We start from the raw sequence: 17,428 nt of genomic DNA, 5'->3' as shown, positions 1-17,428 counted from the left end.
AAAACCCATCGGTCGGGTTTTATGGGCAATTTTAAAACGCCCACCAAAGAGCTCATATTCTTCGCGCCTTTCTGTAGCTCTTGCTCACTCACGGAGGGGATTAATCGTGATTTAGCGCGTCGTCAGAATTGGATTATCCGTTTTTGATTGATTCCGGGTGCCGGTTGACGCTTTCTTGCTTTCCCCTTAGGGGGGTTGGGTGGGGTTGTTTTCGAAGGAGGCGATTCATCATCTTTAAGCTATTATTACCCCCTTTTTTCGCTGGTCCTACTGGCCCAATGTTGTTATGAATCTGTCCCATGCTTTGTGTGGTTCTGGTGCACATCAACACTGGCACCAGATTTAGATTGATTGCTCTCGCACTCTTTCTCATATTCTTTTTTTTTTTTTTGTTTAAATATAATGAAATTGCCTATCAAAGGGACAATAAAAACACAATAAAGATTAAGTAATTGTTTTATTTAAAATTATAAATCTCATCTCAATAAAAGAGAAGTCATTATTAAGCAAAAATATAATTCAAATTATAGGTTAAGACTTATTTCCAACCAATGGTTGTATTACAGGACAAATACTTTTTTTGTTTGGTAGAATGCGGATGCAGCGACACAGGAATTACTCCTGTGTGTCGACACAGGAGTAATGAAATTGAATCCGAAGATAAATCCTCACCTTCGGATTCAACTCCGGAGCAAATAATGGATATTTTCCTTAGTTGAATCCGGTTGTTATACGTCAGATTCGGTGATACAGTTGTTAGTATAAAGCGTTAGTGCGCCTCGATTCCACAGTTCATCTCCAATGGCAACGCGTACTCGGTAGTCAATAGCGACGGAAATTGAGCAAGGGTAAACAGTCACTTTTCGTTCGCTTTTTCAAAAGCAACGCCACATTCGAACGAACCACATCGACCTGCACCGTGTTCAACCGGATTTTTTGTTTTTACACTCAAGAAACTCCACTAACTTACCCTTAACTTTGCAGATGAACATCACCACAAAGACGGGACTGATCGCTTCCCCCCGGAAGCGTATCGTGCGCCCGAAGAAAGAGTTCGATCCGGCCGTGCTGGCCCCGTGTGCCATCACGCGCCAGGTCCCGCTGGCGCTGCGACCCTTCGGCGGTTTGTACAACCCCTACTCGAAGGGCTGCTCGGTGCTGTGCAATCATCCGGCGGCCCAGGAGGTGAAAAATGTGGTCCGACTGGCAAAGGACGCCTGGATCACGGAGGCCAAGGTGGCTAATTTGCACGGACATGTTGGTGGTGGACCGGCGGGCACGGCCACAGCGGCCCTGATCGATCGTACCGGTGCGACGTTGGTCGATGCGGACGGTAAGGCGCTGCCGGGCGATGGCACCGAGCTGCCGGATCACGTGCCGGAAGAATTTTTCCGCCGCTACACGGACACGGATTCGAGACCGCTGACGCCGACACCGACGGTGGCCAGCGGTCGAACGCGTGCCAGTGTGGGCGGTTCGCATCTGGCGCGCCGGTGCGTCACGCCGGAACCGCAGACCGCCAACGGGCAGGAGCGCAAGCAGCTGATACTGGACCTGCGCCGCAGCCACAGCCAGGAGACGCTCTACTGGAACGCGTCTTCCGAGCTGAGCCCGAGCCAGCTGCACGACGGTGGTGGTGGTGGTGGAGGCTTAGCGCTCGGGTACGGCGGTACCGGCGAACGGGGAACGACCGGACCTACCGGCGGTGGCATTGGTGGTGGTGTGGGAGCAGGTGGGACCGTAGCCCAGTCGGCCGTCGCGGACGATACCGGACGAAGTGCGGGAGTCGGCGGTGCGGACGAGATGAAGCTGCTGCGTGGGGAATCCGATACCGAGCCCGGATCGTCTGGCCGGGCACCGCCCCAACCGATGACCTGTATCAACGCGATGGACGATGGGGAGGAGGACCCACCGAGGCGGCGCGGTAAGCGGCGCAAAAAGTCCAAACAGCTCACGCAAACGATCAGCTTTGTGCCGAACCAGGATCCGGAAACGCAAATCGCCAAAATTGACCCGGACTCGCCGAACTACTCCGCCCGTCCGTCGCTGGTGCCGACGGGAAAGAATCTGCTCTGCCTAGCGCAGGACCTAACACCTCCGGCCGGTTTCGGTGCGGGTGGCACTCAGGATGGGGTGGGGCAGCCCGCCGAGGAGGATTGCTTTCTGGACGATGAGTCGTTGGGGTTGCTACGCCGCGGACTGAACATTGACTTTGTGGAGATGATCTTTGAGCGTTACGTTAGTAGAAATGAATCCCCTAAAAAATGGTACTCGTGAGATAACTCTAACTGCTAATTGGTTATTTGCAGAAAGGACGCGCAATTCGGGAAGCCTTTCGAACGGCGACGATGGACAAGCTAAACTTCCAAACGGAAGCTGTCAGAACTTTGCAACGATCGGCGAAACAGCTCAGTGACGTTGACTACGAGAAGTGGATCGATCTGCCCCGGAAGTACTCGAGATCTTCGGCCCGGTTTGAGCTGCCAATAGATACCCGCAAACTAACCCGTATTGTATCGTGATGAGAATCGTCTTACTTACTTCTTCTAAATCTTCAAGAATTGCCTCCAAGAAGAAGTCCTCTTCCCGTAGGACCCTAGACTCATTTGACACGCGTGTTTATACTTTTGCAGGAATGACCCCGATCGAGTATCTACACGATTACGTTGTGCTAAGCGATGACCGGAAGCAGCTCTACCATCGGATCTTCGCACGCAATCTACCTCGAGAGGAACCGAAAGCGTCCGGTGTGCTGGAAAGCATTGACAGTGACTCACTGCCCGAAACGGAAACGGGACCGATCGAGGTAGATGTTACGCGAAATCTGCTGGCGGACGTGACCCGATACATCCCGATGAATTGTTTCGACAAGGCGCTGCACGAAGCACTTGGCTTTCATGGGACACCTGAAAGGATTGCGGCTATTCGGGAGCTGTTGGAACTAAACTACGACCCGTTCAACGAGCTGCACATCGATTTCAGAACGTGGTGTGGAATAGTTGCGTTTTCGGAACGCTTCATCAACACGCTTGACCGCGAGCAGGATCCTTGTGACGAGGTATAAGTTGGGTTTTCCGTTGGGAAATCTGTATCCCATCGCTCTACTTCTTTTTACAGCTGGAAATGGTTGATTTTGAATCGCTGGAAAGACGGGTCCGGTGGGCTCGACCTTCGGAAAGCCTTTGCCAAGTCTTGCAAATCATTAAATACCATTAAGCAGGAGGGGTGTTCGGTCTACGGACACATCATCCAGCGGGATATTCGCGCCAGTTGTGTTTGTCTAACCGATTAAACAATGGTAACAGGGAAACAAGTGTCAGAGAAGACGTGCGTATGGGTACAGGGACTAGCTTAACTTCTAACCGCACCCAGTGGGGTCTGATTGTTTAGGACCGATATGGATGGTTCCCGGGTAAGCCCTGTGGGCTGTGTCCCTACCGGATCAATGCTTAACCCGTTCAATAGACTCTTAATTAATCACGATAAAGTGTAAAGTATCATAGCTGAAGCTGCCCTTGGGTGTGTTTGTGCATATGGAGAAGGGTTTTCTCCTTATTTCTAACTAAGCAGTGTGGTGTGGTTTTCAATAACTAATCCAATAAGGATGATTAAAGAGGAAAATAATTCTGTAAAATCATTAAGCATAGAGGTAATATTAGAGAAGTACTATTTACGACATAACTTGAGTTATTTTAAGATGTGTAATACTTTTTGTAAACTGGCACGACATATACAATAATTGGACTTCGTGGATGAATTCGGATGAATTCGTGGGAATTGGGGCTGCCCGTTGGTGTAAGCGACAGCGACGCCGGTCTTCAAACGGCAGGACCGTGGTTCAAACCCCATCCGGACCGTCTCTCCGTAGTGAGGACTAACTAACCAACTACGTGGTTTCGGCAGTCTAGAAAGAGCCATTTCAATGACCGGCATGACCTTAGAGGTCGTTAAGCCAAGAAAAAGAAGGATGAATTTGGCATTTGAACGCAAATCATCGTAGATGATGGAAGTATCTGTGTTTCGAGGTCGCTACACAGAATAGCGTCCAAATTGGTGGTAAAGTGTAAAGCACCAGCTACCAGCATTCTATTAACTTGTTACAATCAACTATTCGGAGAGGTAATATGGATGCTCGCACGAACCGTATACAAATCTTCTTCTACTGGGATGAGTCCTGGAATTTGCTGTCGAAGGATGCAATTTTTTTCGTTTATTTATAGAGGCTTTGAGTCTTAGAGACTACATTCGCCTCTGAAGGAAGCTAATAATTACATCATTTTCAAGAACAGGATAGAGATTAGATCGAGACCGTTGTTGACAGAGTGAAGTGGAGTCGGACATCTTGGAGATTCGTTGCCTAGAATTTGGAACGGTGCAGTCCTAGATCAAGTTTTCTGGAACGGATTGACGAACTGACCCTTTTTCTTTCATGTACAATTATTTTACTAAAGAATTATCTAAAGCTGTGTTCATATTTATTCATTAGCGTTTAATTTTCTCCTTCCCCTGGCCGTCTCAACTTCTTGGGCCAATCCAAATCAATCGCCATCACGTCCAGCGCATGAATATCGATTGCTGTCCCTATGATGCTTCGAAAGCTTGGTCCCGTGCGTCCGAAATCACTGTGCACCAGCTCCTTGATGTACGTACCAGCCTGTGAAACAATGTCCACCACCATTGCGTAAGGATTCTCCCGGCATGCAAACGCCCGCACGCTGTACACTGTCCTCGGTCGTGCCAGTAGCGTTCTCCTATGAAGCACCCTTAACGGCGTAACCTGTTGCATTACGAACGGTTCGTCTATGCGTAACTTTTGAACCATTGCCTGCGTGACTGGTTCATTCGTCGTGACGCACAGAGCACGGTAAAACTTACGCTTGTCCTCTTCCCCACCCCTTATGTGTACCAGATCATCACGCTTCACCAGCTGAACATCTCTTATCGCTACCGTTTTCGAAGTTCCTACCTGTTGCTCCATCCGGATCGCTACTTCCTCCGGTAACTGGTCCATTTTCGCATCGATTATCTCCAACACAAACGGCCGACCTTCGCCGAGACAGCGCACATCGACGTCTTCCCGTCCGCTGGAGGAAAAAATCAGCTGCTCCTCAGAAACACCAAAGTGTGGTGCAATGCTGGCCGCAATCGTTTCCTGCACACTGCCCTCCATCTTGCGCTTCCCGTCAATCATCCACGGTGTTTGGCTAAGCTCGCGGGAAAACTTATTGTACCGACCGGCTAGGAAAATGGTTGGCCCGGTAAACGAAAGCTCCCCACGCACCAAACCAACCTCCTCCTTGGAAACGGGTGGCACCGAGTAGTGTTTCCGGAAACGTTCCTTGTTGATAACATCCGGTGTGAAGTGTTTTTCAAAAGCATTGCGTGAAATGAATTCTTTCTTGGTATGTTTGTTGCTTTTCCGACTAGCAAACACACCCGGACTTACTAGCTCCAGCGTGCTTAGCTCTTCTTGCTCGTTGACGTAACTGTACGGAACGTTTATCATCACACCATCCACGGAAAATGGTTTGCCGAGTGTCTTTTCGAGCTGGTGTATAATGATCATCTTGAGCGCATCTTTCACCGCTATGTCGGGCGGATTTGTGGCAGAAAATACTTGTGGAAATCGGTCCAACATATCCAGCCACAGTGCAAGCTGTCGCAGATGAAGCACAATCGGCAGTGAAATAGAGGTAAGAAATCCTGCTTCACACTGATATTGCTGGTAGGTCTCGTTCTCTTTCACTTCGCAGGCTAACGTGGCAATGCGGTCCAGGTCGAATAGTCCCAGACATGCAATGCAAACATTTTCCTTCAACTTTTTCGCTTGTTGATGCTCACTTTTTGGTTCCAGACCACGCTGTAATGAGAGAAGATAATTTCTTTAGAAAAAGGAAAAACTTTGCCCAAACAAATGTGCACTAGATATAGGGAAAAATAGCAAAAAGGCGGAACTGGTTTCGGACGATTTCACAAAACATCGGAACCAGTTACATAAGGTAGGTGCCACCAATCCTTTCGGAACCGTCTACAACCGTTCGGAAACGTGCCAGAACTAGAACGGAACCGTAGGCGCGTTACAGAGAACCCATCACAAATGTGTAGACGGTAAACAAACCTTCAGCAATGCGGCATCGATGTCCATAAAGTCCTCCTTTGTGGCTTTCAGGAACCGCAAACAGCATACCTTACAGCAGTCGACCGATCGAAGATAGTCGTAAATTTCTTGTTGTTGTGCCATAGTTCTTATTATCTAGTAGCAAGCAAAAACACAAAATTTGCCGGCTTTCGTACGCGCGCGCACACGTTCTGTTTTTCTAAATTGAAAGCACAACGAAATGTCAACGTACGATGAATGTAAACAATACCAAGGAGTATATGGCAAGGTGTCGCTCACATGCATACAAAATCCGTATGTCGACCGAAGTCGACTCGATTTAACATTCGCGTAAGCGCAGTTAGTTGTCAAAAGGGAAACCGCGTACACAACAAAACAAGCTGCTTGTTATTTACAGTTTTAGTGCTAACGTTGTGTTTTTAAATTAGAAATTCCTTAAAAATAGTTATTTCCACTCGATATTCCACCATGGCTTCTAAACACAATTCAACGGTGAAGCATTTTATCCCTCTCTTTACCCAATCCAGCCATAATATGTGTTGGTTTCATGTTTTGTTTACACTCTCTTGCTTTGCTGCAGTTCAACGTCGAAGAGTTACTGTCCGGATTTGATTCGATGAAAATATCGGCCCTAAGAAATGCTGCTAAACTGTCTCCCCTGATAAAGGAGCGTACGATTGGGCCGGATTGTGTTGATCTCTCGCAGAAGAAAATCATCGAACCGACACCATCACCCGGTAAAGTGGAAACCAATGATGCGACGAAAGAGAATAATCCGAACGTTTCGAACGAAGTACCAACCACACACGGTACACCAAAATCAGTGGAAAAGAAGAAAGCCACCGTGACACAATTTACCGCCAGCGTACACAACGATGCAACAGACTGTGCAGCAGTACAGCTAAAACTGCACCAGCAGGATATCGAACGGCAAAGGTTAGCCAGTGTGCAGAAGACACTGGCCGAGCGTCAGACGAAAATTCGTCTAGCGGACGAGGAGCGTGAAGCACAGCTTGCGAAAAACCTACAAGAAGCAGTCCTAAATGCCGCCCGCAAGGAAAAGGATACGGAGCAACGTTTGCTCAATGCAATCAAAGAGCAGGAACAGCTAGCTCAAGAAGCGTCCGCCCGAAGACAGGCTGAAATTGAGCAGGAATATAGAAGATTAAATGATATCCAAGCACAACTAAAACGGCGCCAGGAAGAGATGCGAAGGCGGGCCCAGCTGCTAGAAACGTTACGCACCTACATTGGACAGTTTCGTGTCGGGACGGAAACGTTTACGAAAGCACTGACTGTGATCGGTGTGCAGCATGCAACGAAATTCACGAACCAAAAGAAAGCTGTGCGCATGCTGCAGAAAGATTTCGAGCTGTTGCTGCAAACGGTTAACGCCAACCAGGAAGTTAGTCAGACGGAAGTGGATCAGGCAGCCGATTTTTGTAAGCTGCTCGACCAAGTAAATGCTGAGGTGACGGAAATTTTGGCACAAATCGAAACCAGTCAAAAGCAGCAGGAGCAGGAAAAGCTAGAGCAAGCGAAAGCCTCGGAAGTGCCAGCAGCTCAGGACCAACCGGTGCAACAGACTGATACGAAACCAACCGATAGTACGGATAGTGTCGGTGCCGGTGGTGCGTCCGAGACAGCCGCTGTGCCGGCCATACAGACCACCGAAAATGAACCATTCTTCCAGCCAGTCTCTCCCGAGTGCTTACAGTTTTATAACGAAATTAAAACCTTCTACGAACAGCACCAAACAGCTGTGAAGCAACTGATGGATGATCCTTCCATGAAAACGTATCGCTTTAACTGCCAAAAAGCAATCAATGTACCGGTCAATGCTATTTCGGCTGTAAATAGGGAACATTTCATCGACAAGTATAACAAACTCGCAGCGCTGCTTAGCGGACAGAATGTAAAGGCAGGCGATGGAGTGGTGTCTATTAATGGGCATCCACTCGGACGAACGTATTGTACGATGCTGTTGGCGAAAAAGTTTGTGGTAAGTTTGATTACAGTCGATGCCGTGGAATCCATCGGTCCTAAATCAGGAATTTATGTCTAGAAGGCATGAATTTTCGCTGAAAGCCACTTTTGGGCTCTTAGGCATCAACTTTTAACACATATAAAAAAAAAATCATAATTTAGAGGAAAAATTGGGCGGCAAGCGGACTTAAAAATTATACTTCCTACCTTACCTGATGTATTAAAAAGCCTTCTTTTTTTCTCTGCAGAGTCAAGCCGATACAAGTATTTCGAGCAATGCGAGTGCCGCTTTCCCGGTGGCCGCCATTGCCGTTGCACTTTGGCAAAGGTTTCCCGACTTTGGTCGCTTCTTTCTCGCCTATCTACACCGCGAATGTCCCTATCTGGTGCCGTACTATCTGCCCCAGCTAGAAGGGCAAAGCCAGGAAGAGTTCCTTAAAACACTCGGCTATCGGTTCGCTGATGGTGGTGTGCTGGAGAAGCAGGATCAGTATCTGAAGCGTATGTCCGGACTGGCACGGTTGTATGCGGCAGTCATCATAACCATCCCGCGGAAAGATGACCCAACGCCCCATCCACACGGGATCGAGTACGGTTGGCGATGGCTGACAAACATTTTGAACCGTTTCCCGCAACCCGACATCTGTGCGACACTCATACTGGAGTTTCTGCAGACGGCCGGTTCGGATCTGCACGCAGTGTATGGGAATCAGTTTATCAAGGTTTTGCAGGTTCTTCGGGGTGATTACATGACGGCGCTGAACCGCATTGATACCGGTGGACCGAAGGCACGGTTGGAGGGTTTGATAGGGAAAATTCTAACCGAGGGCCGCATTGAACGACCCGAAGGTGTAATGAGTGTGAATTTTTGGTAATAATGTGTTGTAAATTTTTTTTCGGAGGTTTGTTCTTTCCAAGTTGAGGATAGCTTTTCTTATCATCTTTTTCGAAGTGTTTTGTTTATATAAACAATTTTGTATTACGCTGTTTTTGTTTTTGATCTAGTATGTGGCATCCAGTTTCTCTTAAACCCGCCCATCTATTGCAGCACGGGTTTAAATATATATATCCCCCCACCAACAAAGAGCACACGAGAGTCGCTTTATATAACACTTTAAGTAGGCCGAGAGACGAACAAAAATTACCTCGAGTGTCTGTGCGGAGAGTAGGTTAGGTTTGTTCGTTGGTAGAAGGAAAAACGGTAAACTAGAATGGGTATTGGACTACGGAAAACAAAGAGGAAATAATTAATTTAAAGCTCACACCGATTTTGCTATGCAAATGTGAGTTCGGTATCGATTTCCTTTCCGGTACGAACGAACGGGAGTTATATAGTACGGATGAGCTAGGACGCGCGAGTGGATTAATGATTAATGATTTTAGGCAGCAAGTGCTTCCAGCTCACGCTCAACAATCTTCCGGTACTCGTCAAAGCCTCCCTCGATGCTCTTTACCGTACCTTCCCCGCATACCCACAGTTCCTTGCAGATCATGCGAATCAAGCGTTCGTCGTGGGACACAAGGATCACACCGCCCTGATGATTTTTTTTAGTAAATGAAAAAGAAAATTGTAATTTTATAAAACAGAAAGCGCAATAGAAGCAAATAAATTCACACTCACGGTGTACTTGTTGATCGCTTTCCCCAGTGCTTCGATCGTTTCGATGTCCAAATGATTGGTCGGTTCGTCCAGCACGAGGAAGTTTGGCCGGCCCATACACATTTTCGCAAACGCAACACGTGACTTTTGCCCACCGGAAAGACTTGCCACGACCTGTAGCGCGAGGTCGCCCGAAACACCGAAACTTCCCAGCACACGGCGATACTCTTCGATCAGTTTGCCCGGGTACGCGTTCTGCAGCAGTTCCACACTGTTTACCGTCATATCGAGCTGGTCGACGTGATGCTGGGAAAAGTATCCGAGTCGAAGGCCACGATGTAGATGGACCAAACCGCCCGTCGGTTGGAGTAGGCCCACGACAATCTTTAGCAGCGTTGTCTTACCGGCACCATTTTCACCGACCTGGGTGGGTGGGTAGGTAGAGCATTAGATTAGAGGGGTTAGTTGTGCAGGATGATATTCTGATGCTTTTCGGACACTTTGCCAGATATTTTTCAAGAGAGTCTTCAGACATGCCGCTGTCAATGTATTACTTACGATACATATTCTCGAGTCTAGGTTGGCACCCAAATTTACGCTGGTAAATATCACCTTATCCGCGCTGTACTTAAACTGCACCTCGTTCAGCGTCATGACGGGTGGATTGAGTGGTTCTACCTCGGGGAATTTCAGCGTCACTTCGATCTCTTTTTCCACCGGTTTCAGTTCAGGCCTGAAAAAAAGGAAAAAGATTAAAAAAGTAATTGAAAAGAAGGTTTTTTTTAACTATTCTCCCTTCACTACTTCATACTTACAGCTTCTCCAACATCTTAATCTTCGACTGTACGCTTGCTGCCCGGTTCGCATTGTACCGGAACCGATCGATAAACTCCTGCACGTGGTTCCGATGTGCCAGCTGTGCCTCGTACTCCCGTCTCTGTGCCTTATGCCGTTCGGTGCGCGTTTTATCGAACTGTTCGTAGTTTCCCTTGAACGTTTCGATCCGCATCGAGTGTAGATACAGAATGTCCGTCGGCACCGTGTCGAGGAAGTTCCGGTCGTGAGACACCACCAGCAGCGTGGTAGGCCAATTCTGTAGATAATTTTCCAACCAAATGATTGCCTTAATGTCCAACATGTTCGTCGGTTCATCAAGCAACAGCAGGTCAGGTTTGGAGAACAGTGCACGTGCCAGTGCCAATCGCATACGCCAACCACCAGAAAAGGTACGGGTGGCGCGGGCTTGCATCTCTTTCGTGAAACCTAACCCATTCAGTATGATGGAGGCACGGGCCGGTGCTTTATCCGCTTCGATTGTCTGCAGCTGATTGTACACCTCGGACAGCTCGTTCCCAAGGTTAGGTTCGGTTGAGCCGGCCGATACGAGCTGATTCAGTTCGCGCTCTCGCTCGAGCAGATGCGTCCGTACCGTGTCCACCTCGAGCACACTGTCCAGCGCCGTCGTATCATCTCCAACTACCTCCTGCTCGACGTGCAGCACCGATATGTGGCTGGGAATTTGCAGCTGCTTGCCCGAAATCATCTTCAGCAGTGTCGTCTTACCCAGCCCATTCCTACCAACGAACCCATACCTTCGTCCGGACGCCAACAGCAAATCCGCATTCTGCAGCAACGTTTTGTCCCCGAACGACACATCAAAGTTATCGATCCGGATGTCCATCGAACGGTTCGTACCCTTCGATTCCATCTTGTTGTCCTTTTTACTGATCACCTGCGATGCTGTGGCTGTCTGCAGAACCGGCACGGTGGCCGCAGTCGCAGCCGCTGCCGCCTTTACCTCCTGTCGCTTTTCCAGCTTCTGTTGACGCTTCGCTTCAGCCTTTTCGAGCTTTTTACTGTCCACCTTCAGGCTGTCGTCGCGCTGTACCACCCAAATGCTGTGCATCTCATCGTTCGCAATCTCCTGCGTGGCCGCCATCTCGCCCAGATTGATCGGGGCGGACAGAATTTTCTTGTGCTTCTCCCCGCCACCACCGCCACCTCCCCCATCACCGTCCCCATTAATGCCCGCAGTACCATTGGTGGGTTTCAGCAGCCGCAGGAATTTGTCACAAATCTCACGCACATCGTCCTCGGATTTGTCCTGTGCCACCTCGTGCAAAATTTCCCCGACCGCTTCGTACACCTCCGCACCATTTTCGAACTCGTCCGCACTGCTCTGCAGGACAGTTTCCACGTACGACAGCAGCTCCCCATCGATGGATGGGAATTCTTGCTTCAGTACCGCTGTACAGGCAGCTGCCGACATCCTGGCGTGTTCCGTGATACGTCGTGCAGGTGTATTTCGGTGCTTCGTGGCAAGCACTGCTCACGCACGGTTCCGGTGCTGGGTCGTAAAGGCCGGCGGGTCGTGGTTAAACGGTAATCGATCACGGACAGCAGGTGTCGTCTGTCCGGGGACGATGGCGAGGAGATTAGTCCGTTTCAGCTGCACTTGACTCGGTGCTGAAAGGATTACAGAATCACGGCACAATTAGGTGAAATATATGCTTTGTTGTGTTCTGTTGAGTTTCCTCTGGCTGCGATGACAGAAGGTAACGAGACGGACGGAATGTGTGTGCGAGTGTTGACATTTTAACAGGATGACAGGTGCAACCAAGGTTGATAGATATAATTCAAATTGGGGCGGTAATATGGACAGGTTAATGTGATAAATATCACGTGAAAGTAGTTCAATTAAGTGCAGTTACACCCCAAAAACACATTATAAGAGCATTATTTATGTTAAAACTCGCTTCAAAATTTACCTCACATCGATCGCATAATTGCCACGGACGAAGCGAAAACCACAACCCATCCAATACTCGATTATCCGTGCGGTGATGATGATCGCACACGGATCAACCGTCATCGTGTTGTTTTGTGTTCCTGGCAGTCGCGTTCCTGGAGTCGATATTTTACAAGCACGCTTCGAAAAGAAACGAAACAGCATTGTGCAGCATATTCCGCAAAGAATAGTGATCAATCAAACAGTCCCGCATTATGTGATACGTTGTGCCTGTTCGTGGCTATCGCATAATTGTTTCCCAACGTCAAACGCGCTCCCCTACCTGTAAACAGCAAACGATAAGATAAAATAAGTGAAGCGGGTGCTGTTTGTGTTGTTGTCGTTGTTGTACCAAACGAAACCCTCACCGAAAGTCACCGGGTAGGTCGGATTTCGCGAAGTGTTTATGTTTTATGTAAAGTACGGTTTTATAAAACTGTTTTTAAGTTGTGAAAAAGATCCACTTTTAAACTAGGGTACGCCGTAGAATCGCCGAACCAAACGCGAGCACCAGAAAGGAACCCCTCCTAGTGATCGGTAAAGTGAAAGGCGCCAGTAAAGACAAGAAAAGTGAACCTTTCCGTATTTTTTATTTTCCTCTTCTTACATCCCTGTTTTCAGTCCACCGTTCCGCCGGAGTTTAACGGGGAAAAAACCCTTTCACAGTTCTAGTTGGGCAGGTTGGGTGGCAATTCTCGGGTTTTGAAGAAACTATGTAACGCCACGGCTCGGTGCGTGCGTGCGGAATTTAGATTTACGGCCCCCTTGTTGTTTATACTGGTCAAATCCCCCGTGCGGGGGCAAGGTTGGTTCTGTTTTGTTAGTATGTTTGCTTTTAGCTGTACCACCTTCCAGACGCGTCGGTTCGTCTGGTGCTTAGCCCTTGAAGTCTTTTTGACAGTAGGCAAAGGATATCCGCTATTGCTTGTCGATCGGTTGCCAGGGCAACCGAAGGGCTAAATGGGAATCAACGTGTACTGCACGTGCACAGTTAATAAGGCTTTGTGTTCCGCGTGTGCAGTGTGTAGTGTGGCCGAAGAATGGAATGTGGAAAAAGTGAAGTATAACTCCCTGGGCGAAGCATAATGTTGCTTCCCTCCTGATTGAAAGGGCGTGAATAATAAATTGCCATGTGTAGTTGAATGCAGTTCGATGAAAAAGAGAGCAGCTTTGTTTGCGTGCCTTAAATCCAGTGTACTTGTGCTCTCATAACAGTAAAGTTTGATAAAAATTCAACCTCAATTTTAATGCCCTAAAGTGTGCGTTTGTTTGTGTGTGTGTGGTTTGGCCAACAGTGTAATTAAATTATCGAGCGAGATTGATGATCTTTTCCGGCACGGCAACAGCAGCAGCCGAAGAAGAGTAGGGCCAGCAGAGTGTGTCCGGGGGGAGTCTTGGGAAAGGTTAAACAGTTCTTTTAAATCTGGTTCGGTGTTGGGTGAGGTGATACCGTTAGCAGAGCATAATTCAACCCCCCTGAGAGGCTGTCTATTTGTCGATTGTTTTGTTGGAAAGTTTTCCCTGCATTCGAAAAAGAAGACATCGAACAGCGCTGGCATAACAGTTGAGTCACAAAACAAGGTATGTAAAATCTCTATCTGTAAGGTTAACAAATACATTGGTCACTTTGATGCACGAGGATGCGATCCCTAACGACACTCTTATTTAATATCAATTTTGCTGTTACTTTTGGTTCCGAAACCCCTTTTTCAAGCAATGAGTTATGACCAGAGAGAAAAGCAACCAAATCACCATCCACTTCACTCCGGGGTCACCAATTCTGCTGTAACAAATCCACCATTTGTCACCCTTCTTTCAGCCACCCGGCCCACAGCTCCTTCCGGTCCGGATGGAGAAAGATGAAGTGAAGGAATTTTATTATGTTTTTCTTCCCTTCACCTCAATTTTTGTTTCCTTTTTCCCTAGTGCTTTGCTTTTTGGGGGCTGTGCGCGGTTTTCATGTCGCACTTGTGGGAAAACATTAATTCGTCAACTCGCTGTTGAAAGCGGTTTGTGACCCTCCATCTCCATTCCCTTCAAAAACATGACAATAGTGGACCAACGAACATGATCATTTTGGCTTTTGGTTGATGAATTGTTGAAAAAAAAAATAGAAATTAAACACACACTTGTTGGCGATGTTGGCAGGAATCAAAATAAGGGAGGAAGATTACGACACTACATCTCATTTGAGAGATTTTAACGAGGGAATCACAAGACAGGGATGGGTGAAGAAGTGAAGTTGGTTTCTGTGCACACCTGTCGTTTTTGGTGACTTATTTAGAATTAGTAGAAATTGAGAAAATGCTCTGTGTTCTTGATTAACCTAGTTAAGATTCTTCAAGTTTCAATAGGGTCAAATAGGTCGTTCCATCCCGGGACCTTCCATAGCCTTCATTTAAGGTGAATTTTCCATCTATTGGATCTGAGAAATTACTTACTTCTAATCGTGACAAACTGGCTGCCACTATTGGATCACTGCGGCTTGAAAACGACCTGTTAGGTCATGCCGGCCATGTAACGACATACTGGACCTATTGATACCACGTAATTGGATAGTCAGTCCTTCACTACGAAGGAACGCCCCGGATGTAATATAAATTGCGGTCCTACTGGGCTTGCATTGCTCCATTTGGGCTATGTTAAGTAAAACTCAACACAAAATAGACCCTTGAAACAAAGTTCAAAGATAGAAGAGATTGATCAGGCCACATACTACTTCGTATTCAGAATTCTTCGATAGGGTCCTGAACTAAACGTTTGGAGACTCTTGGTCTAGAGCACGAGCGTCAGCTCTTGGTCGCGCAAATGCTTGTATCTAGACTTCATCACAGCTCATCAAGCTTGACATCTCTGATCTTGAATGAATGAAGTGGCAAAATTTGGTGCGTTTCGTGTGAAAACATGTCGGTAAGCATTCGTTACCTTTATCTTTGCATGTAAATCTTTCGATAATGTCATCGGAATGTGTCACATTGTGTGGTCTCGGTCAACGGAAGAGATAAGTCAGTTCTCAGTGGTTAAGTTTATCTATCCGCTGTGTTGTGTGTGTGTATGTGAGGACATTTGGTGTTTTTCCCCTGATTTGATTTGCGATATAAAACCGCATGCCAGTCTCTTCTATCTCGCTTGGTTTTTTTAAAGGCAACCGATACTTCCGGCGTTTGAAAGTAATCAATTTGCCATCAAATTTAGATTAATATTTTAGCTCTCTCTCTCCCTGTGCTTTCCCTAGCTTCTTTAGATATTTTTTTTATAGTTCATTTACTTTTGACATTCATTTCCGCTTGTAGCTCATTGCTGCGTGATTTTTACGTCGAGTTAATTTGCGTATTAGATTAAACGATGGTTCCTCAGGTTCCTCAGGAGCGAAAACGAATGCATCCAACGGACAAAATAGAGCAATCACAAGAAGAAGATTAATCAAATTGGTTCCAGTTTCATGCACACACACGAGCCCTATGCTAACGAAGGCTCTGCTTGTATGTTGAAGTAATAGAAAAAGCGTTTGCTACGAATCGTTCATAATTATGTTGAGGTTTCTTCCATTTTTTCCTATCACCCTTCCTCCCTTCCTATTTCACTAGTACATGCCACTGTTTGCCAAGCGGGTGATGGTTATTTTCAAATTTATTTTTAATTACTTATCTTGCCCAACACGCGCAAACCTTCCCCGGTGGCGTTGCTCCGAATTAGACCCCTTCTAATACTTGTTTCGAGTTGCGCCTTGCCGGCTGTGTGTCCAGTTTACAGGTTCTGGAAACCGTTTTCGTATGCTGTTCTTGTGCAAAAGTCGTGTGGCAGAGAGAGCGAGAGCGAGATGCATCCGTTGGGGTCAGGTGGGCGACGGTTTCATGCTTGGCAAAGCGCATCGCCGCCGCCACCACACACAATTCGACGGGAGCTTGTTTCGAGCACACCACATGGGGGGAATAAAAGGGATTGTTTATCAAAGCAAAGGTCCCCCGGGAGAGCAGTGGACAACAACATGGCTTCGTTTACAGTCCGATGGATTTTCGGAGTAAGGTTGCGGGCACGTGGATGCTTTTTTTACGTTTTAATGTGCAATTGCACTCGGTCCACACTCCGGCGTGGTTTGAAAGAATGTGAGGAAAAACATTGAAACTCGCAAGAAAATGAAATTTTTTTAATTTCTGTTGCTTGAAACTTTAAATTCATTTAATCTTCAATTTTGTCTATTGTTATCTTATCCTTTTTTAGTGCTCATCAGATCAACTTAAAAATAATCTTTTATATTTATCCTCTTTGATGAATCGTTATTAATTTTATTGTTATCTGTGAATGTTTTCTTGTTTGTCTTTATTTTTTATATGTTACAACTTTATTTTTATCTTTTGTTTTTTAAAACATCTTCTTTATTTTTCCTTAATAAGTCTTTTTACTATTCTCATTTCTTTCTTTCTCTTAATTTTACCACAGATGTCTATGGAGACGTTAGTCTGTTTTTTCTATGTGTGCTATGACATTTGGAGGCTAAAATGCTGCTTGATATCCATACAAACTGTCAGTCAAAACTAGCCATTTGTCAAAAGATAGATTTTTCTCGAACAAAACAATAACTAAAACTCGACAAGTAGCTCTTCTCCTTAAGATATTCCGGCTTTAAAGCCATCATAAAACCCCACCCCATATAGTTAGAAAAATCAAACAACAAAGTCCTATCTATGACTGGCACTCTCGGATTTGATACTTTTACCTTCGTGTTAGCATCTAGCACCGCTAGCACTATGCTAGCTAGACTCTTTCCTCATTGCTCCTTTAAAATGATTAAAAGTTTGTAGCCAGTTTTGTATTTCTTTCGTCGTTTTTCGTTTGAAAAGAGAATGGAAAATAGAACCTCTACAATTTTGTTACAAAATATCAATTTCTCTTCTCCCAGAAGCTCATAGAAGACATATTAATGCTACATTCTGTT

The 17,428-nt window shown here is 46.6% G+C and overlaps 4 protein-coding genes across 4 annotated transcripts; 2 read left to right on the top strand and 2 right to left on the bottom strand.

The window, feature by feature from the left end:
• Window positions 1–983: 983 nt before the first annotated feature.
• Window positions 984–3,236, top strand: LOC126567968 (uncharacterized). The gene is made up of 4 exons (XM_050224354.1): window positions 984–2,238; window positions 2,310–2,508; window positions 2,634–3,058; window positions 3,118–3,236. Exons 1-4 carry the CDS (start codon window positions 985–987, stop codon window positions 3,214–3,216), a joined length of 1,977 nt encoding a protein of 658 aa, XP_050080311.1. The 5' UTR covers window position 984; the 3' UTR covers window positions 3,217–3,236.
• Window positions 3,237–4,489: 1,253 nt separating this feature from the next.
• Window positions 4,490–6,241, bottom strand: LOC126567612 (putative tRNA pseudouridine synthase Pus10). Its single transcript, XM_050223829.1, has 2 exons — window positions 6,119–6,241; window positions 4,490–5,860 (listed from the first exon to the last, which is right to left on the bottom strand). Exons 1-2 carry the CDS (start codon window positions 6,239–6,241, stop codon window positions 4,490–4,492), a joined length of 1,494 nt encoding a protein of 497 aa, XP_050079786.1.
• Window positions 6,242–6,586: 345 nt separating this feature from the next.
• On the top strand, window positions 6,587–8,979 carry LOC126567611 (mRNA export factor Gle1). The gene is made up of 3 exons (XM_050223827.1): window positions 6,587–6,610; window positions 6,699–8,120; window positions 8,353–8,979. The coding sequence occupies exons 1-3, from the start codon at window positions 6,587–6,589 to the stop codon at window positions 8,977–8,979; spliced, it is 2,073 nt and encodes a 690-aa protein (XP_050079784.1).
• Window positions 8,980–9,483: 504 nt separating this feature from the next.
• Window positions 9,484–11,981, bottom strand: LOC126567936 (ATP-binding cassette sub-family F member 3). Its single transcript, XM_050224306.1, has 4 exons — window positions 10,520–11,981; window positions 10,263–10,437; window positions 9,726–10,127; window positions 9,484–9,639 (listed from the first exon to the last, which is right to left on the bottom strand). The coding sequence occupies exons 1-4, from the start codon at window positions 11,971–11,973 to the stop codon at window positions 9,484–9,486; spliced, it is 2,187 nt and encodes a 728-aa protein (XP_050080263.1). The 5' UTR covers window positions 11,974–11,981.
• Window positions 11,982–17,428: the final 5,447 nt, after the last annotated feature.

This window comes from Anopheles maculipalpis, chromosome 2RL (assembly GCF_943734695.1).
Source record: "Anopheles maculipalpis chromosome 2RL, idAnoMacuDA_375_x, whole genome shotgun sequence".
Taxonomy (NCBI): domain Eukaryota; kingdom Metazoa; phylum Arthropoda; class Insecta; order Diptera; family Culicidae; genus Anopheles; species Anopheles maculipalpis.
Note: the sequence above shows the minus strand (reverse complement) of the source record. Positions and strands in the feature narration are given on the sequence as shown.